Source organism: Zonotrichia albicollis, chromosome 6 (genome assembly GCF_047830755.1).
Source record: "Zonotrichia albicollis isolate bZonAlb1 chromosome 6, bZonAlb1.hap1, whole genome shotgun sequence".
NCBI lineage: Eukaryota > Metazoa > Chordata > Aves > Passeriformes > Passerellidae > Zonotrichia > Zonotrichia albicollis.
In genome coordinates, this window is record NC_133824.1 from 24,954,561 (window position 1) to 24,980,381 (window position 25,821).

General features: G+C 35.3%; 2 protein-coding genes across 4 annotated transcripts in view; one reads left to right on the top strand and one right to left on the bottom strand.

Moving 5' to 3' along the window:
- The window catches only part of AVEN (apoptosis and caspase activation inhibitor), an 85,443-nt gene that overhangs the window by 39,606 nt on the left and 20,016 nt on the right, over positions 1 to 25,821 (bottom strand). For both annotated transcript variants that reach the window (XM_026793204.2, XM_005479897.4), the window contains exon 2: positions 25,389 to 25,569. In XM_026793204.2, the coding sequence (XP_026649005.2) occupies positions 25,389 to 25,569 (181 nt within the window). The remainder of the gene's footprint in view (positions 1 to 25,388; positions 25,570 to 25,821) is intronic.
- The window catches only part of CHRM5 (cholinergic receptor muscarinic 5), a 46,154-nt gene continuing 29,067 nt past the window's right edge, over positions 8,735 to 25,821 (top strand). Inside the window, exons 1-2 of one of the 2 annotated variants that reach the window (XM_074542795.1) lie at positions 8,736 to 8,875; positions 14,105 to 14,235. The gene's annotated coding sequence lies outside the window, so the exon portion shown is untranslated. Of the gene's footprint in view, positions 8,876 to 14,104; positions 14,236 to 25,821 lie in introns of both variants that reach the window. The other variant, XM_005479896.4, reaches the window with a different exon arrangement.

The window sequence follows — 25,821 nt, forward strand, 5'->3', positions numbered from 1 at the left end:
CCTAATTGTTAGGCAAGTTAGATTATATTTTTTGTGTACAGAATTCACTTGAAAAAAGCCTATAAAATGAGTCTTTAGAAAAACCTGCATACAATCTGAAAGCAGGAAAAAAGGACTTTCTTTTCCTGAAAAATACATGTATGAAAGCAGAGATACAGCAGGAAGATTATTGAGGTTTCCCACCTCTCCTGGAAGACTTCTGAGATCATTCTTCTCTTACTAGGAAACTAGCAAATTTTGTGTCTTTTGTGGGACGGCTCTGCCCTTCTGCCGAATACAAACATCAAGCTCATTTGCCACATCGCAAGACAGAGAATGAACCACACAGGATCATTATGAAACCACCTGAATTACAGACATGTGTTCTTCAGACACATGACTATCTGCTGGGTGACATCTACACACATGGCTCACAAACTAGGTTTCCTAGTTAACCTAGGAAAAAGCCTACAGGAAACTAATAACCTTTAAATAATAAATAACCTTAAATAATAAATCTGAAACTTAAAATTTGAACCTTAGCTCAACAGAATTTCAGTGAAATTAACTTGTATTTATTAGAAAGAAAAGGACACAAAATTTTATATTAGTGAATGTCCAAAAAGCTTTTTCAATTTCAGTAATCTTGCAACCACATAATAATTTTTAAGGGAAATGTTTTCAAAATTATATAAGACGTGAAGTAAGAAGAAAGGGGACCTATTGCTGATTTCTTTCTGGAAACAAGCTGTACCTAGGCATTTATAGATAATAGCTTATACAATTTGCAAACCATGGGCTTTTAGAAAAAATACAAACCCTGATCTGTACTTCCATTTAAATCTTCCCTTCATAAATATATACTTCCCCTACCTAATCTCTAATATATTGAAGATCAACATAGTACATGTCTTGTTGCAACAACTTACCCCAACAACCCAGACTATATTAATACTATTAGTTTTATGCTGCTGTTCTGAGATGCAACTGACATCAAACGTTATCTTTTACCCCAATTGTCACTGAAAAAGAGGGAGATCTTTCAGCGGATTTCTAGCAAAACCTTTTAACTAAGGTAAGTTCAACAGCTCCAGAGAACTGCCTTACAGATTTCAAAGTAAATGTAGACAGACTACAGTTTACCCAAAGCCTGCAACATTCAAGAACTCCTTTCCATGACTCCCCTCATCTGAAGTGTACTATTGAAGAACAGCACCAAGCTAACATCAAGATAGGATTCTGTTCAGATATTTACTCCTAAGAAGAGTTGCAGAGATGAGACGGAGTAACTTCTCACAGCTATGAAGTCTCAGCTACAAAATCGTTTACAATGAGAATCACAAGACACAAAACCTAGAAAGCAACCAACCCTTCATGCTTAAATTAATCCTCCAGGTCTAATAAACCTCAGAAAATCAAAGCTCCATGAATTCAGGGAATGGAGAAAGTAACAAAAGATGACAGAAGTACAAATGCAGACTTTTGTAAAACCTAGAAAAAGAAATGCTATTTGCAAACACCATAAGTATGTAGCGCTTTCAAAATAATTTCTTTATGGAGCAGTTAAGTGGGTTTTCTTGCAACATTTATAGCGTTTTGACTGTTAAGTCTTATACTCAGTTGGGAAAAAGATCTCAAAAGCAATTTTCTGGATATGATTTCAAAGCCATGCTATAGAAAACAGTTAACAATTAAACCAATTCCGGCAGAGGAGTGGAAAACACTTAAAGAAGTGAAGCAATAAAAGGGCAATGAATTGTCTGGACATAGGATATCCAGGCTGAATATTTTACCTGTCTAGAATCAAAGAGGAAGTCTGAGCTGAAGGCATCAATGAGCTTCTAAAAACTATTTATATTCTCAATTGAGAAGTACCTACAACCTTTCCTCAGAATAAGATATACTTAAACAAATACCATCTAACTAGGATGATTAAATTAAATATATTTTCCTTTAAAATCAAAAAAATTTATCTTTAAAACGAACAGCTGTGATCACTTCAGACCATTGAAATCTAATTAGTCTTTCTTTTAAAGTTACACCTTTTTGCTGAAGTTTTACAAACATCAACCAAGGTGATACAAATGTCTAAATAGCTGCCACTATATTTCATTACAGTGAAGTAGAACTGTAGATTAACTAAAGAAAATAAAAACATGCTTCAAATTTAAGCAATTTTAGGTAAGTGAAGACTTCAAAGTAAATTAAAACCAATTTGGGATTAAAAAGATTATGAAAGTCTTGGGTTGTTTTTTTTTTTTACAATATACTGTTATACTGTCTCCTACAGCAAAAGCACATAATTTTGTTTTAGGGTCAAGTGTCTTGCAATACATTTGGCAATGAATAGGCAAAAAAAAAAAGCAAAGAAAAATCCCATGAATCCTCAGAAGTGTATAATTCATAATTATTCAGGGCAGCAAGTTCTGTGCTGTGCATGCCTTGCAAATTTGCCTGAAATAAACATGTTTAAATAAAACCCCCCAGAATCTATTTGGGTGAAATCTTGTCTTTAAAAGATCCCCTTATCATAGGCTTAGTAAAATCACTCAAGGAGTCACAGAACACCTTCAGCAAATTATGAAACTGCTTTGACGTGTTTTCCAGGTTAAACAATTTCCAGATTTCAGAAAGTTGTATTGTAGTTACGCACAATTCCCTGCTAAAACTGTATAAGAAGAAATGCATCTACAATGAATAACTGATTTTTTTCAATACCAGAAACAGACTCACCCTCCACTTCCTGCCTTTCAAAAATCACCCACCATTTAACATTGCTAGTCTTTATTTAACATAAAAATAATTATAGAAGTATTGAGGATGTCCAACACTTATTTCTTAATGAGACATGAAACTCGGTTATTAAAAAGGTTATCATTTTCCTACTTCCAGAAAAGCGCCATGTTCACACTAACCTTTTAACTAACAGGAACAGATGGGTCTAACTGGATACAGGCGTGATGGGGCATTGTGGTAGAGCAAAAGAACATGTTGATTCTCATACCTCTGGCAGATGGGAACCAGTCAAAATTAATTTTAGACTAAAAATGTTTTGCTGCTTCTCAGTAAAAAAAAAAAAAAAAGAAAATAAAAAAACCCACTAGGAACAATATGCTATTTTATACATGCCATCAGAGCTCAGACAACAGCAGCTTTCACAAAGTTGGTACCATACATTAAAACCAATTACATAGACTTACTGTATGCCATTTTTAAGTCTGTGAATAAATTAGAAATTCCTGAAAACAGTAGCTTATAATGGAAGTGCTGACACAACCTTAACTACGGCAGTAAATGTGCTGCTATTATGAAGTTGTTATGGCAACTAGAAAGATCAAACTGAGAGAGAAAGGAAGAATATGCATAAGCAAAACTTCAAAATCTTTGACATGGTCCCCCAGAAACTCTTTCAGATTTTGTGATCACAGTGTTACTGCTCCTTACCTTTATAAAAAACAAAACAAAACAAAGCAAAACAAACAAATAACCCAAAAAACCCGCAAAACTTGCCTTTAACACAGGTGAGCAGTAGGGCTGCAAAAATTGTTTAAAATCCAAAACAAATCCAAGGCCATAATTTATTTTGTTCATGAACAGTCTAAAAAATAGAGTCAATTGAAAGATATCTGGCCAGCATCTGGTGAGCACGCATTCATCAGATAACACAAGTTAAAATCAACAATTATGCAAAACTGTTCAGTCTTCAAAACAGTTCCATAATTTGTCACCAATCTGAATAGTTTAGTAACAGCAACCTGCTGTAATTTGGATGAATCAAACAGACAGCACATTCACAAACACTGATCCATTAATTAAAATGTGATTAAAAATATAATTGAAGCTCATATATTTGTGAAACAATCATTACTTACCCTTCCTAATACTGTGTTAAACAAAAGCAAAAATTGTTTCTAATATTGAAATAACGGGGGAAAAAAATACCAAGACAGTAAAATTTTAATACACAAAAATCTCAAAGTATGATTTCTAAAACAAATTCATTAGAATCTGTGTCAGCACCCCAGTTACCTTTCTCAAAAAAAAAAAAAAACTAACAGTTTAACTACAAGTCTCATTCTTGCAAAATTTCACTGAAAAAAATTTCCAACAAAATGTTAGTAGCTACCAACAGCAATAGAATTAATGTTAAATTATCACTATTAGGAGTAGCACTATACATTTTTATTACAGCATTCTGTCCAAAGTCATCTACTAGCAACACTTTGACTTGAAAAGTAGAAAACAAACTATTTCTCTGTCTTTTCAAAGAATTTCATATTAAAGCCGCTTTGTCTCAAGTCTAGCTTTACTGCCATAACTAAAATCTAGGAAACACAAAAGCCCTCAGATGTCTGACATGATAAGAGTTGTGCTAAGTATTTTACTCACTCATTTCCTAGGTAACAAAAATGCCTTTTCTTCTAAGCTATCTCATTCCATTTCTCTTTTGAGCTTGTTGATCTATATAATTTTCCAGACTATGGGAAATAATCATTTAATGAGAAGAGAATCAATTTTAAGAAATGGTGAAGTATCTACTTTCACTGAGAGCTAACAGATATTGCTGTTAAATTAAAAATAATCTAAGATTCAGGTTGATAGGTTCTTAAGTCAAAAATTATTCAGTGTTAATTATCCAACTGATTTCAAAATTTTAAAACTTTGAATCCTGTTTGTTATTTTCAGACACAACATATTCTATATAAACATTGAAAAATAGAGCTTTGCAGATGAACTTAATTTAGCTGGAAGGTAATCAAATGTTCCATTGACAAAATAGAATTATTTAATATTCAATAATCAATAATTGTTGATATGAGATCACAACAAATACACACACAAACACATCCCCCTCCCCCCCAAAAAAGGGACAAAAGAAGGCGAAAGAGTATTTTGTTCATAAAGGCAAGAAATACTTCTAGGCAACAAAAGCAGAAATTATGATGATATTTTCTTCAGAACATTAGCTCGTCAGCAATTTAAAAATTCTGATAAATACACCACTTTTCTCTGAAAAGCAACCACTAGTTATCAACTTGCTTGAAGCAGATAATCTTACAGCTCTCTAAAAGCTGAATGACAATATTCAGAGAAAAGGTAAAAATAGGATTTCCATGTGCATAGCTGTTTTTTAGATAAAAGGTAAATACTTGATAAAATTCTCAAGAAGAAAAAGGCTTAGAAGTATTCTCTAACTCTATGTCTTCTTTTAGGATTTTTTCAAATTAATTTGCAATAAATTTACAACCTTAGTGATTATCATGCATTTTATACCTTGTAAAAATGGTTCACTAAGATACAGCTTTACTGATCACTCAGTCTTATTAGAAAAATGTTTTTTCCAATATATTTGATGAATTACTTTCATACAGTGGGGTAATATTTGGCCTTTAGGATTTGAAGAACGCATAATTAATCGTGAATGGACTAACACAGACAATACATGGCTTAATACTATTTGCAAAGCTACCCGTTTTGATACTGTAAATATTAAAAATCACTGGGAGATTGCAATGAAATTTCAGTGAGCTTTCAAATCAAATGCTCACACACTTAAAATGAAAAATGTTTTTAAGAAAGCATTCTGCTCACTTCTTATACAACTTTTAAAAAGCACTCTTCTTAAAGCAGGCAGGTACATTATTCACCCTAGATCAAATTTTCAGGCGCAGAGTTTCAACCTATTGTTAACTAAAGCTACGTAGTAGCTTTTTGTGCATAAAACCACTCAAAAAATAGGAACTGAAACAGAAGTCTGTCCAAGTACAGAACTTTCGCCTCGCTACAAAGTTAACTTTTCAGCTGTCAAAAAGTTATGCAGTAGACAACACGTCCATGATCCAAATGAAACAAAGTAGAGGGATGTAGCCAGTGCCCTGTGATTCCTTACTACTTGCTAGAGGTGTGAGAACTTCATGTCAATTGATGTTATTCATGGGCATGGAATCCCTCATCAGGCCACCCCGTGAGTCCAAGATAACCCAGCTCTGCCAGGAAGCAGCCCCCAAGTGCAGCACTGCCTGTCACACAGCAGATATCCAGTCACAAGATGGATGGAGGCCCTTTGGAGTGCTCGGGGGCGATGCTTGAAGCTTTTGCTACTTCAGTCATACCAGCAACATTCTCCACCACAGATGTTACACATCCACTTTAGTCATGCAGCTTATATATAACTTATTCCTGTTGCAGATTGACCAAACAGAAAAGATCTTCAGAACACCATGCTAAAAATACAATTCTTTGTGCTATATTCAAGGTTGAAAATTTTAACCACCTTCATCCTCAGTGTTTGAATTCTTAACACCAATCATATGTTATCCCAGACTAAAGTTGCACATCAAGATGTCAGAATTATTGTCATGCCCTAAATGTTAACATGCTGCTTCATCCAAGTTTTCCTAATCCTCATCTCCATGTGTGAGACAGCAGAATACTTCTGATACTAACACACACATAGCTCAGTTTACCTTGTCCTGAAGAGGGGAAAAAAGTGGGAGATATATATGTGTATAAATTCTTTTGTTCTTCAGGACTTCTTCAGGGGATAATCACAGGGGATATTTGAGTCCTCTGTTTTGGGATTTGCAAAGGGGGAAGCAGACCAGGCTATTGTTTATCTCCCAGAAGATTATCTGAGAATATAGGTTGTGCCTTGTCAGATTCCAATTCCTTGCAAGTTTTTCACAAGAATCAACACTTTTATGAAATACAGTAATAAATTTAGGACACTTTCAGTTCAGCTTGGGCACCAACTCCATGCACGGACTGTATATGTGAAGACAGAAATAATGAGAGAGAAAGTGTTAATATTATTTCAGAAAGTATGCCTCATTCCAGTACTTTCAGCATGGACTTTATATCATCTACTCATTGTATCCTTGGCAACTCGACTTGTTATCTACAGAGACAAAATTGACAACTTAGATTTAAAGTTACAGGCATCATATATTTCTAGGCTTGGATTTGGTCTGGAGCTAGATAGAATACAAGCTAGAGACCAAAAATATTCCAAAAGTTATTTGATGTGCTATAAGGGCATAACAGTGCTCATGATTTTTGACTGGATAAACTAGAAGAAGCTTTATCCAGATGCTCTCCATCATTCCATAATAAGGAAGATGAAGATAAGCTTTCCTCTTCAGCGATAAGAGAAGTTCCTCGTACTTAGAGTAAACATGTACAAACCAGCAGAAGCAGCCCTTTCTCCCAACACCATTTTGGTGGGGTTTATATTTCACCCTGGTTTTAAAGGAGTCATCATCTTATCTTTTCTTCACCTTCAAGGTACAGAAAGTAAAAAAAGAAATAAATTGATTGCAAATATTTTCTTGTCAGTAGATTTAAAAAGAAAAGTTACACTAAAGAAGATTCTGCGAGGAAAAAAAACCTCTCTATTTTGAGGAAAAGTTCTAAACATTGCATTATTTTCCCCACAATCATCATACGTTGCCCTTAACAACATTGATACTGTGAATGAAAATTTTTATTCATCATACTTTATATTTATGAAGGCTTATGCTACACTGAAGTGAGTTCTTCAAAATATATTAATTTTTTCCATATTAGCCTTGAGAGAGCAGTTCTTCAACATTAAATCACAGAATTTAAATTTCTAAATTAATTAGAAATGGATTGGTGAGTGTCTACAATACAAAGTGTGTGATGAGTTTGAGAATAATCTTCATACAGAGAATCCTTTAAGAAACATTTTTTTTTTAATGTTAAAAGTTTCCTTTTGCAGAGATAAAAAAAAAAGAAATGTGTGGGTTTAATCTATAAATTAAATTATAAATGAAAATCTACAAGACAACAGCCAGGCTCCCCAAATGAAAGCCTACATGAAGCAAAACACAAACCATGATTTTTAAAGCAGATCTGTTAGAACATCTTTTTTATAAAAAGCAAGCTTTGAATAGACCTTAACCTGACTGGAGTTTTTAACCCTATGAATGACATCCACCCTGTCAAAACAGCTCTGGTCTGTTTTACCTGATCATATCCCAAAACAGCAGGTTTTTTCCTGGTTTGTTTCTTAATGACAAGCTGTAAAAACACAGAGAACCTATCAAACCTAATATTATCCTCTGCTGCTTTTTTCTTCTAGTACACACTGCCGTCCATCAGAAGAAATAATTAATGGTTCTATTATGCATGAAAGTGTCATCCTGTCAGTTCAGTGACTGGTTTGAATAGCTCATATCTGCCACTCATTGATGCCATGCGTGCTTACTGTCCTGAGAGATGACAAAACACTACACCCTTTAGGATTTTTTCCCCCCACTCTCTAAAGCAGCCTTTCACATCTGTGTCTGACAGAAGCATGAGGAGCTGAGAGAGGCAGACCTTCATCATCCTTCACAGAATAATGTTGCATGGATTAAAAGTTAAGATCTGATGTCTACTGATGCTGTATATTTCCTACAAAAATCTAAAATGCGAAGGCTACCAAAATGTGAAGGGAAATAACTTTTCAGTGGTGGAATAGCACCAGAAAACAGATGGAATTTACTGCATAGCAAATACTTCAATTATTTTTTAGATGGGTGCTGAATACTTGAGTTGACTGGGGTCAGTGCATTTGCCTTTTTTTAATATGTTTTTTGGTTGGGAGGGAAAGATGCAAAGTTCACAGGTCCTTTCTGTTACCTGAGCAGGGCAGAATTAACAAAAATCCTGAATGTAGAGGAACTCAGATACTGAAGATACCTGGAAATAAACTGGAAACAACCAATACCACAAGAGCAAAGCAGCAGTGAACAAGAAGACGCTGTGAAAAAGAAATCACAAGACGAGAGTGCACAATGCATTTCAAATAGAAAAAAGCTTCCTATCTGCTGAGTGAGTCTCAGTATATTCTGACAGAGCACAGACAAAGCTTCAATCAAGTATCTCCTAGGTAAGTTTTTATTTCATATTTGATTGCTTATCACATCAACATATACTTTAATGTATTAAAAATAAATCAATTAATTTCAAATTCTTTATACGAACACTGAAGTTTAAATTTTTTAATGTCAGATGTTTGATGTTCTTAGATTTCCTGTACTGTAAAAATAACATCTCTCTTTTGATGCTAAGGTTTTTCAAAGGAAAAACTCTTAAATGATCTCTTGACTTATACCAGAGTGAAATATTTCCTAAGATTTAAACCCATTTAAAAGATTTTAATACATATTTCCATGCATGGTTGTTTAAGAAATAATTTTTTAAAAGCCATGCTTCTGTTAATAGTACCACGAAACATTTACTGCACTTCATTATCTATTTAATCTGGCAAAGCAAACAACATTTTGCACCACAGCAGCAGATGTAAGAGGATATCTTTTATTACAGAATAATAAATCTCTGTTTATATAAAGAATATTAAATACAGCTAGAAGTGTTGATCAGTTATTTATGAAAGGCAAACCTACAGCACAGTGAGGAAACAGCACCATGTTAATGCACCCCAAGGTGCTGTGTACAGAGTGTCAATAGGAACACTGGACATCCATCCCCAAGTTAAACTATAAAAAAAAGAAGGTGCAGGTCAACTCATTTTTTCCCTCATTTACAGCATTCATGTGAATCACATAGACATGAATTCTACATGAAAATAGCATGCAAAACATTTCAGAATAAGATTCTACCTTCTATTAGGGCTTGAAAAATGAACACTATACCTTTTAATCAAAAAATTACACTTAGAAGTCATAGAGAAAAATACATTTGCTCAGATACAAAAACCTCCCCCAAACTCTTGAAATTCAAAAAGCATTAAAAATTTTACATCATTGAACATACCATTTATATTATCACACTGGTCAATTCTGTAATCAATAGCAGCTTTGAAAAACTACATCTTTGCTACTACAGTCTTTTATTGTTTTCGCACAGTTTTTCTATTTATTAAGATGCAATATTTCTTCCAGCATTGTTTTAAGTACCTCTTCTACTTCTCTCTGTATCACTTCCCTTGTTTCTATTTAGGACATCTGATTATATGATATTCTTATTTAATATAACCTTCAGTTCTTTCTGGCTTTTTATCTTCTTATGTTTTGCTAACTTACTAAAGTAATATCTCTCTTGCTTGATGGTTGCTAAAGGCAGACTAATTTGCCATTCACAAATACCCATTATGAACCCTTCATTTATGTACAAAGAATTCTAGCAAGTGCTAGAAAACTGAACTTACTTGCCAAAGACTGGTAGAATAGTATGAGACTTAAAAACTCAAGTTGATATGAGACAAGGCTCATCATAGTATGAGGAGTCAACAACATACTCCCAAAATAATGGCAGGATATGTGAAACAACTTCTGCAAGAAAGAGGTCACCTCATGCATATTAATGTGGTATTCTTTATATATCTGAAACTTGTTCTACTAGTCACACTTTCCACTGTCATGGCAGGGGGGAAAACCCATTTCTCTAAGCATACTTAAGTCTTCTGCTTAATACAGGCAAAGACATTTCTATTATTCTAACCCTTTCCCATTTGCTGTATTTAATGAGAACTTGATGAAAATTTTGCTAGTGCACCCATAACTCAGCCATTTTGTTGTTGACAGGTTCCAGCACTCTCTGTATTTCCCCAGTTTCTGTCCTTTTTCTCTCAATTATTTTTTCCCATGTCTCACTTCACATATCACCCTGATCCAGTAAGAATTCCTCCTGCCTCCTCACAGCTCCTATACAACATGCACTGATAATTTGTCTCACATCCAACACACCAGGAAAAAAAATCATAAGTGAGGAAGCAGGTTCTGTACAATATAAACTAAAATAATATGGCTGTAAGTTTCAATAGAACCAGTTCACAATTTCCATAACTTGAACCATCAAAGTCTACTATAAGTCAATAATATTTGCAACAAGCAGCAAATGCAATACAGATTCTGTTAGCTGACTTCAGAAGACAGCTTTGTATCTGCTAGATGTGGTTTAGAGTTGAATATTAAAAAAGAAAGAAAAATAAGAACTGGAATTCAGCTTTTTTTTTCCACAAAGTACTGCTGTCACACTACAAGTTTTGTAAACTTGAATGCTTTCTGAGGTTTTTGCCTTCTCTTTTGTAAAAGATACTGCTTACCATGGCTTAAAAATAAAACAAAACAAAAAAACACCCCCCCCAAAAAAAACAACACCACTCCAAACTGTAAATATGCCAGCTAATGAACATCCTTATTTAAGAAAAATCAGGTGATTATTCAAAGATCTCAAAAGGCTTACTCAAAAGCTTGTGTTTTAGAAACTTCTGAACTGAGAACTGCACTTAAGGCTTTGTGACTTAAGAACTGCATTAACTCTGTTGTAATTATGAGAGGGCTAAGAACAAGTGGAAAGCTTACTTGTAGAAAGAAGAACTGGATACAACTAATATTTTTTTCAATATGTAATATTTTTGAAAGGTGGATTTTTTCAGATGTATTCATTAATATTTTTAAGTCATCAAGACAAATGCTATTTTTAAGTGCATTATTTCTCTCACTTATCCTCAAAGTATTTGGATGTATTAACTAAATGAACAGCTTATTATTAGTTCCAAAACCTAATCTCCCAAGAAACCAGAAATAAATATCAAAGAATCACAGAATATGCTGAGTTGGACAAGGATCACTGAGTCCAACTACTTCCCCTGTACAGGACCATTTCCAAGAATCACACCGGGTGCCCAAGAGTGACAAAATATTTTCCAAAATATATAATTATGTAAAATCATATCACCTGAAGGCAGTAAGTCAATATTTATTTTTCCACCTTTATCATAATCAGTTGTTTAAGGATCACTAAGCATCTGACAAGGATATCTTTTCATTTCCACTCTGTATTGAGTTGTTTGTATATGTGAAATGAATAAACCACATCACAAAATAACAACAGGCAATTGCCCAAAGAGAGCACATCTGCTTAGCAAATGGCACATGTGGTCCATACATACGGGACCTCCTTCCCAATTAACTCAACAAGTAACAAATATTAAAGTGGGAAGGTATGGTTTAATAAGTCTTTTTAAAATCGTCTGAATTAGACACAAACCAAAGTGCCAACTGCCTGTTCTGGGCAGCTATCAGCTAAAAGAAATCCACAAACAGGAGCTCAGACTTGGAGGTACATGTATTGCTGAGCTGTTGGCCCGTCTTCTGCATTCACGTTCACGTCTATCAAGACCACTATAGTACAGGTAAAACATAAGGTACATTTACACTTCCATCCTCTTATTAAAAGAACTTATATAAGCTAATAGAAAGTAAGGAGCAAAATCCAGAACGTATGCTCCTATAGTTAAATCACTGATGCAGTAAATCTATTTCACCTGGAGTTACAAAGGAACACAAAATTCACCACGGCCATTTACATCTCTCTCAAGCCCTTCATTAAATAATCCCCTGACTCCAAAAATTACTGTAATGAGAAAAAAGGCACTAAAACACTTCAAACTATTTGCACTATAAATACATAAGGGTCGTATTATCCAGTACTGCCAGCCAGGTGGAAAGAGCTATATTTCAAAAAGCCAATCTGACTGATACTGGTTACATTCATATATATGTATTTTTTCATCTACATTCATTTTTTTTTCATATATATTCATATACAGAGAGTTGATGGGTTTGGGTTTTTTGTTGTTGGGTAGTTTTTTTGTTGTTTGTTTGTTGGGGGGGTTTTGTTGTTTTTTGGGGTTTTTTTGTTTGGTTGGCTGGGGTTTTTTGTTTGTTTGGAGGTTGTTAGTTTGTTTGTTTGTGGTTTTTTAATAAATAAGCAGAGCCAGTTCACACAAAACCAGTATATGACTACAGGTGAAAATGCACAGAGCAGACATTCAGGCCTCTATAAGTACAAACTCTGATTTAAAACAGAAGCACGAAGGCCTACATATATTTATACACTGGCATATATATATCTATATATTTATAGTTTTTACAAATATTTTAAACTGGCAGATATAAACTTCTTTGGGATGGATCTGATATAGAGCAGCATCTGCATAAAAGGAAGCTTTGTTACAGCAGATGCAACTGCATGTTCCTGGCAACTCAACCTGCAGCCCAACAGCCTCGACAGACATCTGCTCAGCTCATTCCTCTTTCTTTGTGATACCTGGTCCCGGACCAACTTTTAGGTCCTGCAAGGGCTGCCTCCACACTTTAAATCTCAATTAACCAAACCTGTTAGCTTTTCCATTCTTTTTTTTTTCCCAGAACTGAAATCAAATTCATGGATCTACAGTTACCTAAATAGTTCCATTTGATAGGATGTATTCACTTCTAGAAGGACATTCCCTAGTGTTCTTCAATATTCCTGACACTGTGAGACATTAAAAATATCCATTTGTATAGTCTGACTCAATGACAGTATTGATGCTTTACAAGGAAATCAGCTTGCTATTCTTCTGTTATACACTTATATATCAATCAGTGGTGAAGCCAGCAAGCATGCTAAAGATATGACACCATATAAAATTTTCTATTTTCTTCTCTATTCTTTTCCCAGTTTCTGCAGCTCACTTGCTTTCAACTAAGGAGGAATAACAATCATCTCAGACGACTTTAAGTGTATAGGGACTGTTTACATGCACACATGCACATACTGTACTTCACTTAATCTTCATCTGCAGAGAATTTAATATGTCATTTTTGTGGAGTTTTTTTCCTACAACTCTCTGCAATCCTCAGGCTACACAGAATTGTAGGAAAAATAAGATACACACTTTTAAAAGTGAAGGTAACAACACATCAGATCAATGCAAGAGCTTTAGGTGATTCTCCACCACTGAAATTCATAAAATCACAGAACGGTTAGGGTTGGAAAGGATCTCTGGAGATCACCTAGTGCAAGCTCCCTGCTAAACAAGATTCACCTAAAATGAGTTGCACAGGAACTGGTCCAGGCACGTTTCGAATATCTCCAGAGAAGGGAGACTCTACAGTCTCTCTAGGCAACAGCTCCAGCGTCCTGGCACCCTTGAAATATTTTTTTTTCTCATATTCAGATGAAAGTTTCTGTGTTTCGGTTTATACCTGTTGCCCCTTGCCTTATCACTGGCCAATTGAAAAGAGTCTGGCCCCATCCTCTTGTCACTTGTCCTTCAGATATTTTCGTATGCACTGATGAGGTCCCCTCTCAGCCATCTCTTTTGCAGGTTAAACAGGCCCAGCTCCCTCAGCCTTTTCTCATAAGAGATGCTGTCTTGCTGCCCCTTCACTGGACCTGCTCCAGGAGCTCCCTGTCTCTCTTGTCCTGAGGAGCCCAGAACTGGACACAGCACTCCAGGTGAGGCTCTCCAGGGCTGGGCAGAGGGGCAGGATCCCCAACCTTGATCTGCTGGCCATGCTCTCCCTAACGCAGCCCAGGATCCCATGGTCCTTCTTGGCCACAAGGACACATCACTGGCTCAGGGACAGTTTGTAGTCCATCAGCACACCCAGGCCCTTCTCTACAGAGCCACTTCCCAGCAGGTCAGCCTTAGCCTGTGCTGGTCCACGGGGTTATTCTTCCCCTGCTGCAGGATCTTACACTTATCTTTGTTGAGTTTCATTAGGTTCCCCTCTGCCCAGCTCTCAAGTCTGTCTAGGTCACACTGGATGGCAGCACAGCACTCAGGTATCAGTCACTCCCCACAGTTCGGTATTCTGTCCCTCCATGCAGGCCACTGATCAGTAAGTTCAAGAAGACCCAGTACCAAGCCCTGGGATGCAATGCCAGCTACAGTCCACTAACTACACTCCATGGCACTGATCACAACCCTCCAAGGTCTGCCATCCTGCCAGTTCTCAATCCACCTCTCCATTCACTCATCCAGCCTGCATTTCCTGAGTTTAACTCTGAGGATGCTATGGGACACATGTCAAAAGCCATGTCGAAGTCAAAGCAGACATGTTTAAATCAAGACTGACAAGAGCTTTTGACAGCAGCTGCAGTAAGAGATCTGCCTTAAGTCAAACAGTAACTAGCTCTCAACTTGCTTTGATGACTGCTCATTTTATTCAGAAAAGTTCACCCAATCACAAAGGGTTTCCTTGGCTTTCTAATCTATGAATTTTACTGGCTATGCTGGGGTTAGCCTTTCATCTAAGATTTAGAGAACCTTGCTGACTATCTTTTAAGTCAGTAAGGAATTTGAGCTAGAGAAAAAACAAGAGCAAGTTTCCCTTCCTCAGGTTTCACCCAAACTTTACTGAAACTGTTTTTTTTAATTATGCTTGCTATTTCACATTGTTTTGCAAGTTAAAAAATGAAGGAACTATACTTGATCTTTCTTGGTAATTTTATCTCTAAAATCTAAAAGCAAATAATGGCAAATATTATTTCATTAACAATTAAATTATATATGTTTTAAAAATATCTTGCAAGGAGAGGAGACAATTGAATAATTTCTAAGTTTAGTTGAGACCAACTCTCAGAACAGAGCTGTTTTTTTTAATTCATGCTAAAATTTGGACCATAAATATTCTTTTCCCCTACTGAGCAAGTTTGTAAAAACAGGTCTTTAATTCACACTCCCCATTTTGCATCCCAAATTGGTTCTACGGTTCACTTCCTCAGATTCCTATAGTCACTGAAGCAGTAGAAGATGGTAGTATGTTAAAATACTTTAAAGAAGAAAAAATTGCAAATAGAGACCTCCAAAACGACAAAAGACTCTTCGATTACTAAATTAACAGACAAAAGAAAGTTCACATGCACTGAAACAGGTAAACTACTCTGAAGCACAGGCATTAAACACAAATAATCACTAGGGGGTTTTTGTTGCTGACTTCGGTTTTTTTAAACAAAAAGATAACATGACCAAATCAAACATTTTAGACACTTTAAAATGCTTTGTCTCTAGTTAAATGTTACTTTACACAGAGATATTTATAAGGACCAATTTTTTTTTGACAAGCTAAACTATGCTTGTAAGGTAAAGGTATGAGATCTGATGCTTTCAGATCATATTTCTACAAGTTAATTTAGTCATCTCATATTTGTAGGCAATTTTCCTCTAAGAAGCTAGATTATTCTTCCTGGAGATTTCTACTCCTCCTTCTTATTCTTCCTCCTCCTTTTTTTATCAAATACAGCTCAGAGAAATAAAATTGTCTGTGAGACGGAAACAGGATACATAAAACTAAGAGTAAGGAAACAATTAATACGGCATTATGAAAGAAATAACAAAAAAAATATAAAAGGGCAGACAGAACCATGTGGAGTTACACAAAAGAAAATTTAAAGCAACAAAAGGCTGTAGACACTTATTTGCATTAGAAAATTTACTTGTTATCAATATTCTAACTGCAAATGTACATTAAGATGAATCAGAAGTGGGCATCTGGATTTAATCTAACTTAACCCAATACACATGCATGCTACCACCCTTACTATTATCAATAGCAATTCTAGTATTTTACTGATTCTGCAAGATCTTTCCCTTCTCACCAGCTGCTCCATTTCATGTTCCTGCCAGCTTTTTATTGCACCATTCATGTAGTCCAATCAGGCAATGAGATCCATATCTGGTGATGGGCCAAAATCCATAATATCATTTAAGTGTCTTTCAAACTTTTTTCTTCAAATATTCAAAGAAGAGGGGAGGTGATCTTAGTTTATTATCAAGGCCAGAAACAAAATATAAAGTAATTTCAAATTCTATCAGGCCAAATTCTATCTTCTATCGACTTTTGAAACATTAAGCACACCTAGAAGGAAAAAAACCAAACTAACAAGCCACCCTTGTAAGGAAGTCAGGGAAGAAGTGCTGTTTTCCATTAGAACCAGTTTGTGTATTTCCTTGGGCATTGGAAAGGTTACAGTGAACACAGCAAAGAGAGTATCTTTACCTGAATAATATAAATTGTATAGACTTGCTGTCTGGAACTGTTACTCTTACACCCCTAGCACTTTATTTATTAAAAAAAAATCTAACTCAGATTACCTCCTATTACCAGTGAACTGTTAATTTATAACACTTGGCTTTCCAAAACTTCCTTTCTGCCAGCATTTTCCCAGCAGAAAGTTAACTAAGTGTCTTAAATAAAGGCCACTAGCCTTAATGACACAAAAATCAATAGAACTATATCATGATTTTAAATCATTCCCATCTTGAAGTAGTTCTTCCACCTTGCCCCGTTTTATTTCATAGCAAGCTGATATACAATTTTCAGCGACACATTTTCTGTATATTGAAGCACATGCATATATTCAGTCAAAGAAACTCATATTGTCACAGACTGTTTCCAGTTAACAGTATAAAAAGAAGTAAAGAGATCACTTTTATAATCCAAATTATCTGCAGCATATTCAGAAATATCATGCTTTGTAAACTCAGACAATGAGTGTGTACTGTCAAAGGAAGGTCATCTGATTCACATTCCAGTAAAGGTTGAAAATTAGTCAGAATCAAAGAATATATAATTCTTCCCCACTTGCACCCTATTCTTACCCTCAAACATGACTTTTACTAAAAGAGTTTTTAGTTCACAATTTTACACATGCAAGGGCTTGGTTTGCAAGAAAGGACAACAAAGGAATACAAAGAATTCCCTTGAGGCTGGAAGAGACAGTTAATACAACTCTTGTTTTAAAACAAGCTTTGGCAAGGCTCAATGTATCTTTGACATTCTTCAGGAAAATTACTCAAATCTAGACAAAAAACAAGCTGTTTCAGAAAAAAAAATAATCTTTGAAGCGCTAAGAAGAACCATCTTCCGATACAACACCCAGAAACACTGATGATGCCACTTCCCTGATGAGCTGAGAGCGAACAATAAATAGGCAAGAGAACACAGAACAGACGAGGAACTAACAAGTGATTTGGACAAAAATATGAGGCAGGGGAAGGGTAAAGAGAAAGCCTAGACTAGAAGTTGGATGTAGGAACCAGGAATTCTTGAGCAATAGGATGAGACCAAAGAAAAAAACAACCTCAAAATTAATAGGTGTGACTAAAGTACACTAAAACCAAAAGCATTAAAAGAGTAGGACAAGGAGAGACCACGCCATCAAGACCAGATTTGAGGAGAAATTTCAGGATTACACATGGAATAAGAAGAAAGAAGGAGCTATAAATGAGATTAAGGAAGAAACAGGCACTCCATATCCTTTAGAACACTATCTTCTTCACAGCCCTTCTTTGACTCCAAAACTGATGCTTAGAAACAGCACTGTTCCTTGCAAATGAATTTCTGACACTATTTCTAGAATAGGTTTCACCATCTCTTCTGATGGTGGTTCACATGCAGGCTGGTCTCAACACTTTGGAACATCAATCGATGAACAAGGAAACATTCCTATTACACTTATTTTGTTTGTTAACAGATACTAGGAATAAATGCACACTTATGAGAAACAGAACAGCAAATGCAGTCTGGTTTCTGCAATTAAAGTAATCTGCTGCATCTGATAGTCTTATCATTTTTACCATAAACAAAAACTTCTAGCTTTAGAAAACTCTGTAGAGTTTCTATTTTGTTTCTCTCTCTAATGTAAACTGCTGAGAGATGGAACAAAAATGTTACGATTAAAACAAACACAGCTCTTCCAAATCAATCAACATCTTTTAGTATTACCATAGAAGTGATATCTATTAATGTCATTATGGAAAAGAAACAGTACTTTATCAATAAGAAAAAAAATGTGTCTACTTTAAAAAGTCTACAATCTAATTCAGGTGATTTAACAGTGGTCAGAATTTAACAGAATCAAAATGTATAAAGGAAACCAAAAGAAAAGAAAAATCAAATCAATCAAAAGTCCTACGCAGCAATAATGAAAATAAAAAAGTTTTAAAAGGCTCCAAGTAGGGAATGGAACAAAATAAATAAAAAGCAGTAAAAGCAGGAGAAAAGTGAACAAGAATGTCATGGCAATAACATACTGAACTTTGGAAATGAATACTGGAATAAGAAATGTACAATCTTAATACCAGAGTCAGAGTAATTAAGTTTTGGTGAGGGGATTTCAGTGGCAGAAATGTCAGAGATGATGTGGCAGAAACACAGCTGACCAAGATGAGGCCTAATCAGGAAGAACAGTTTTAGGGGCTTTGTAAAAACAAAGGAAATTATTAAACTAGAGAAACAGTCAATCAGGTGAATAGACATTTTTATCTACGTCTCAAACCTACAAATTCAAGTAGTGTACATGAGAACAGCAAGACACGAAGAACAAATTGCTCCACATTTAAACACACTGATTTGTGATTTCATACCAAAACATACTTCAACACAATTCAGCAGAATTTCCATCAATATAAAGTAGCAGCAAAAGATTAAGAACCCAGAGTTAGAGAAGGATATTGGCCAGAAAACCTTTTAAATCCAGAAATCTGAGACTTCACAAATAAATTACTGTACTCAAGATGCGAAAAGTGAAAAGAATGGGGGAAAGCTTACCACATTGATTTTAATGGGAATAAAATTTAACCCCTTTAGTCTGTGAATCTTACTCTATTCAATTCTAAATCATAAAGCACCCAAATTTCTCTGAAATATTGAAATCCTTCACATTTTTTAAATTACTTACCAGTAATTACACAGTATTACCATTGATACTTAAAGCCACATAGCTCTAAGACATCAGAATGTTAAAATAAAGAGATGTTATCCTACATTTATATTCAAATCATGGAGTCACGTTATACTTCCACACTTCAATCATAGTTTGGGTTACATTTTAGATAAAACTTAGGAGGGATAAAGGCACAGATATGAAAGCATACATAATGAGTACGGACTACCTATTACAGGAAAACACATTTATCAAGAAAATGTAATTAATACTTAAAATCTGGCATGTCTTATTTTTAGTTCAGACAAAGAAAAAAAAAGAAAAAAAGACAGCTTGGCTTGTCTGATTAGAAAAAAAAAAAAAAAGAGATGAATTTCTGTAATGTTAGGAACAGTTTAGGAAGAAGCACTGAGCAGATGGAGAACCAGCTTTCACTGATGCCAAGTCCTGTGATTTCAATGCAAATCTTTATTGTGAAAGGGTTTTTTTCTGTTTGTTTGGGACAAGAAAAGGAGTACAGGAGAGACCATATTTTTGTTGATTTCAGATGCCTACAGGTACATAAGCAAGAAGTATCTCTTAGGTCTAGTAACAAGTCCCAAGTTGCAGACAGCCCTGTTGCAAATAAAACATATGCAAATGGAAATGAGACCACTTGGATATGAGCCCTCCACAGATGGGAAATGTTATCTACAAGAGGACCATCAAAAAGGAAATGAAAGTTCTGATGTGCTGAAATGGGGCTAGGAGGAAAAGCAGGATAGAAGAGCAGGTCATGGAAACTCAGAGAATGTTTAGGGAATGAGGTAATGAAAAACAGAGAACATAAAGAAAGATGCAAGTAAAGCACATGCCCTACATATTTACATCAGGGTCGCACAAACTACAATATTTAAGTGACCTGTTACCAACCCTTAATGCAACAGTGCAATCACCTTTCAAAAATCAGTAACCTGGCACCTGTATCTTTAAGCTGATGCTAAGTGATAAGAAGTAACCAATATTTCTGTGTTCCACAGAGATCATGGCACTTGGGGAACAGTAAGAACATAGAAGTTTTGCATCAGTTGAACTTCTTGGCCAATTTCTGGCCAAGAAATAGCTGAGTTGTCAAGCAAGTACCACTGAAAAATGGGACACTGATATACACAGTAATCCAAATCACCCATGAGTTAAGCATTTCTGTAGAGAAAAGCAATTTTCAGCTATTCTCTATAATTTGAAAACTCAAAGGGTTCTTATTTAGTACTTGAACTCTGCCCTGTTATTGCCATTCTTTTTGCTTGAGCAGAATTACCATTAAAAAAAAGAAAATTGATTTACTCTTCACTCAAATTCTTCTTTTTTCAAAAAAAACCCTTGGAAAACTCTCTACTTGAGATAGAAAAGTAAAACCTATTTTTAATGCAAGCCTTGCTCCACAAGTTTATCTGTTCAGGTTTTTCAAGATGGCCAAAGGTCTTTTGCGTACTTCAAATTCTCAAGCATGTACTGACCTTGCAAAAGACATACCAAAATTAAACACAGACCCCAAAGAAAGAGGTTAAAAAAACAGATCAAGTGTTTAGGGAAGGGAATGTAACTGTTGCCTCACAATCCTTATACCTATTCATTATGATTATGCTCCAGTGACTGTTTTGATTTTTATTCTACATTTTTTATTGTATTTAACTGCTAGGTATCTAGAGAAATTATATGTATTATTATTATAAATTATATGTATTATTACAATATCAAAACCATTCTCGCAGTTTTATTTGAACTGCACAGCATTTCTCTATCTTAATCTTTAATGCACCAGAATCATTCAGCCATGGCCTAAAAAACCAAATGCGAAAAATTCATGTCCAAAATTATATTTTTTCATCTTGACAATCATCATCTTGCAATCCAAGTATTGTTACTGAGGGTATGTATGTTGGCAATTTTTGGCTGGTTTACTGCTAATGCCTACCAGGTTTAAAGAAAAGTAATCAAGTGCCTGAATATGATCAGCTCTATAATGATATTTTAAAAATATATATTTTAAAGAATCTATTCACAGCCAAAAATCTGATGAACAACCTTAGTCTACTGTAGGTCACTTAACCCTCATCTTTCAAATAATGAGGGCAGCTCTTCAAACATGGCAAGATTCTGCTCACAGAGTAAGGTTATCCTATCACTTCCACTTCTCTTGATCTTTATGCTTCAACAGCATTTTTACTAAATTGATTCAAGACCCATTCCCTGAAGGCTTTACATGGGACTTGTATTTTATATCAGCTAAACAACATGGAAAAGTTTGTTATATTCAAGACAATTAAAAATACAGGCATTTTAAAATACTGAAAAAAGAAACATACTTAACAACTTAATCTGAACCCAGGACACCTATTTTACACAGAAATATAATAAACCCTAACAAAGAAGCTCTATCAGGCCAGTGACATCAGCTGTTATCAAAGGCGCCTGGCAGTTCTTAAGACTATTTTCAGCTGCCTTTTGAAGTATTCAGTAAGAAATTTTCATGGTCTATTTTCTGCTTCAGGTGGCTTTTCCTTACCTCCCCTTACCATCCCCTTGGAAAGGAACCAGAGAATGACTTGAACATTTTTGTGTGAAAGCACTTGAGAAACTGTAACCCCTTTTCCTCCCTGAATCAGTACCTTGAAATCAGCCTGCACAGTGGTTTTGCATGAAAGAAGTATGTTCTGTGCATTTTGTGAAAAATCTGACCTGACTTAGCCAATTACAAGCTTCTAGAAACCTGAATTTGTACCTAATTTTTACAAGATCTGCTGAAGCTTAACAACCAGTCACCACATCTACCTCCTCAGTGGTCTTCTGCATGTCATCCCAATGTGCAAGGCAACTGAATTAAGTTTCTTCCTACTTTCAGTTTTGAGTAAGAGTCAGATTTTCCACTGTAGAAGTCTGCATTTAACAGGCTTTAGGTAAAACACTGACCACAAATTGTCACCCTGCATATTTCTGCAGCCTCACCTATGGTGACATCCCTAACACAGTTGAAAACAATGGTCTGTCACTTTATATTGTTGAGTAACTTGAGTAGGAATTTGGGGATACTGACAGAGAATGTGGGGAGAAGATGGAAAAAACAGTTTATAATGGAGACCAGAACTGGAAGCTTGAAAGAATAAACTGGGGTTGACTAGAGAATGAAAGAAACTAAGAGGAAATAACAAGATGTGGTAGTGAATGAAACCAAATGAGCAATGCCAAGCAGAACAACCAAGACTTGGGGATCACCAGGACTGGTAAGAATTCTGCATCTTACAGAATTTGAAAGAATTGGATTTTAATAAATATATTTGGGAGGGAGCTGGCTCACAACAAGAGACTGAAAAAAGATCCACCAACAGAAATCAACAAACAGGAAAAACAACAGAAGGAAGGAAGAGTGAGAAGAATTAGTAGGCAGGCAAGGGCTGATAGCAGAGAAAGAACATGCAGTCAAGAGACAGTCTGGGAGTAGTCAGGCCTAAATATCAGATTGAAAAGGCAGAGTCAATGCCACCCTAGAGACTGGCATGAAGCAGAGAAAGCTGGAACTATAAGCAAAAACCTAAAAACACAGTGTTTGTTTTCAGAATCTATTGAAAGACATAACATAAAACATCCTAAAGACTCTACATTCTCTGCAAGTATCTAAAATTCTTTTCTCCTGAGACTTCCACTTTCCACCTTCCTCTGCTAACAATAAAAATGTAGCGCAATAATGCAGAATTTTGTTCCTTTCTAAATTCAAGCAAGAGTAATATTTATGTATTAGATTTAAAAGCTCTAAATTATCAACACAACATCCATATCTTATTATATCTCATTTTCTATTTTTAGGTTGATTTTAAGTAAAGAATTACACATAGATGCACTTATAAATGATATTAAACAAATAAGTACCAAACACTTTAATTCCTCGGACATCAGCAATTCCTCCATTTAACTTTGTCACCAGCATTAATTCTGTCTTTATTATATTATCCCAAATGATTTTTTCTATGCTATCTCATTCAATTAACTGCATATTTTCTGGGATAAGACAAGTTTTATCTTGAAGGATGACACTCTCTTTAGGACCCTGCATTCAATATTATAGAACCTAAGCATTACATAGGAGAACAGGTTTTTAATCTGAGCCTTTGCTAAAGAATTAACTGGCTGTATTAATTACATAGTTGTGCATTAACAGTAAATAACAAGATTCTAACAGTTTTTAAAAGTTTGGTATTAATGAAAAATTGGAAATTTAACTCCATTCCCTCTCCTGTACTCCCTAACTGCTTGTTGCAATTAAATTGAATTTATTCTGTATCTTCAGAATGCTGAACAGTAATATACTAACAACAGCAATTATCAAATAAAGCAGATGTGTGAGCTTCTTCTCAGACCACTACAAATAAATGACTGTATTCCCAGTTTTTACACATTAACCAAAGAAGCTAAAGAACAAAGAACACTGCTGAGACAAATTGCTTTTTTATGTCACTCCAAGAAATCTGCATTATTGTTTAGTTTTTTCTTCCTCCAAAAGAAAGTACTTTATTCCACTGCAGTTTCTTATCGATTTATTTCACTCTAGAGAACAATAACAATATATCCTAAAATAAAGCACTCTCTAAATCAAAGATTTAGAATTAAGAAATAGGATGAATATATAAACACTACCTTCCAATATTATTATTTGAGGCATTAAGAGACTCTAAAGAGTAAAATAAATGGGGAGGTAATATATGTGTTGAAGTATAACTCATGAAAAATACAAATTAAAAGAGCTAAAACATATTTTGTTATATCCTCAGTTCAAAAGTACTATTCCTCAGAACATTTTAAAGGCATTCTGTAGGCTAACAATTGAGTTATTGAAAAGCTGAACCATGGAGACATGGCAGCTCAGGACAGGTCTCTTGCTTTAAAAAGTTTTTAATTACTATATCTACTTTGCTCCCCAGACTCTATTAGATACACATTTCTGAGATCCGTACTGTGTGCCTTCACTCCAGCATTGTTTTCCGTGCAACACAAGATTCAGAGAAGTTAATACACATTTCATGATACTGTGATTAAAACCTGACAGCTTAGGCCCAAGTTTACAAGGCTCATGTGAAACAGAACTTCAGAGATTGATTCTTGCACAAAGAAACAAATCTCTGTTCTTTGTTTCTTTACTATAGCTAACTTCTAACTTACCCTACCAAGCTGTGACTGAAAAATCCAATTATATAGATTTGAGAGGTTGCAGAACTTCCAAGGTACTACAAAAACTGCCATAATACATTGTTTGCAGCTTTTTTACTGAATGGTATTCCAACACAAGTGTTGATCAAGAGTTTCTAAAACAATTTTAGGTGACTGGTTTTAGTGTAACAACCCTATACATTAATGTACGGCTGAATAACCCCAGCATCTAGTACAGACTGTCTCTCCACCTTCTCCTTTATTATCTCCTCTAAACAGGGAAAACAACTGGTCATTATTTTCAAGGAGAGCAACACTTGCTATTCATGCACACATTTCTACAGTGCTGATCACAAACCTCAGTTGAAACAAACAAGAGCAAGCAGCTGCCTGTTTGTTGTGTTTTGTCATACCAGCAACTTTTTTTTTGTTTCCTGGAAAGCTACCCAATAACCAAGATCAGCAAGAATAAGCTCAATGTTACTGGATGCTGCACACACTCAGCCCCATCTTTTGACCAGAATGCACTAGCCAGGATCCCTCTCTTACTCCCCATCTGTCCCAGCTCCATGCAGCCTGTAGGCTATGAGGCTGTACCCATGGAGAATTTCAACACTCTAAAATACATAAATGGCAGGCTTACTGAGGCAGACAGGAATGGTATTCTAGCAGGGAGCTTCATCATCAAGGACAACTGCCAGAAAAGTAGTCATGTCTCAAAAGACAAAACTAAAAAGCCCTACAGATTGGGAAAAGCTTACCTGCTGAGCTAAGCAAAACACTGAAGTCTGTTCCTCTCTGTGACTCCCCAACTTCATTCTGTCCCTCTTTTTCTGTATCCTCATAGCGGCTCCAGTTAGAAAATACTTTTCTTCTTGAATAGCATTTCACTTCTTCCTTCCCTTCTTCATGTAGTGATTCAGTATCATCATCCTCCTCTACCTGTGACATTCAAACGGACAGTTAAGCCATTGCAACTTAACAGCATTTTGTTCTGTATTTCAACAATCATTCATGCAAACAATACCAACCACAGAAATAAAACCCAGAAAGACAAATCCATCTGGATCCCCACATACATTTTAGCTGGTACTATCTTTGTGAACTGTATGTAATTCATCAAGAATGTAACTAAAATACTGAGTACAGTTTCAGTTCCTACATGGGATCAAGCAGTGACACTGATACAAGTTC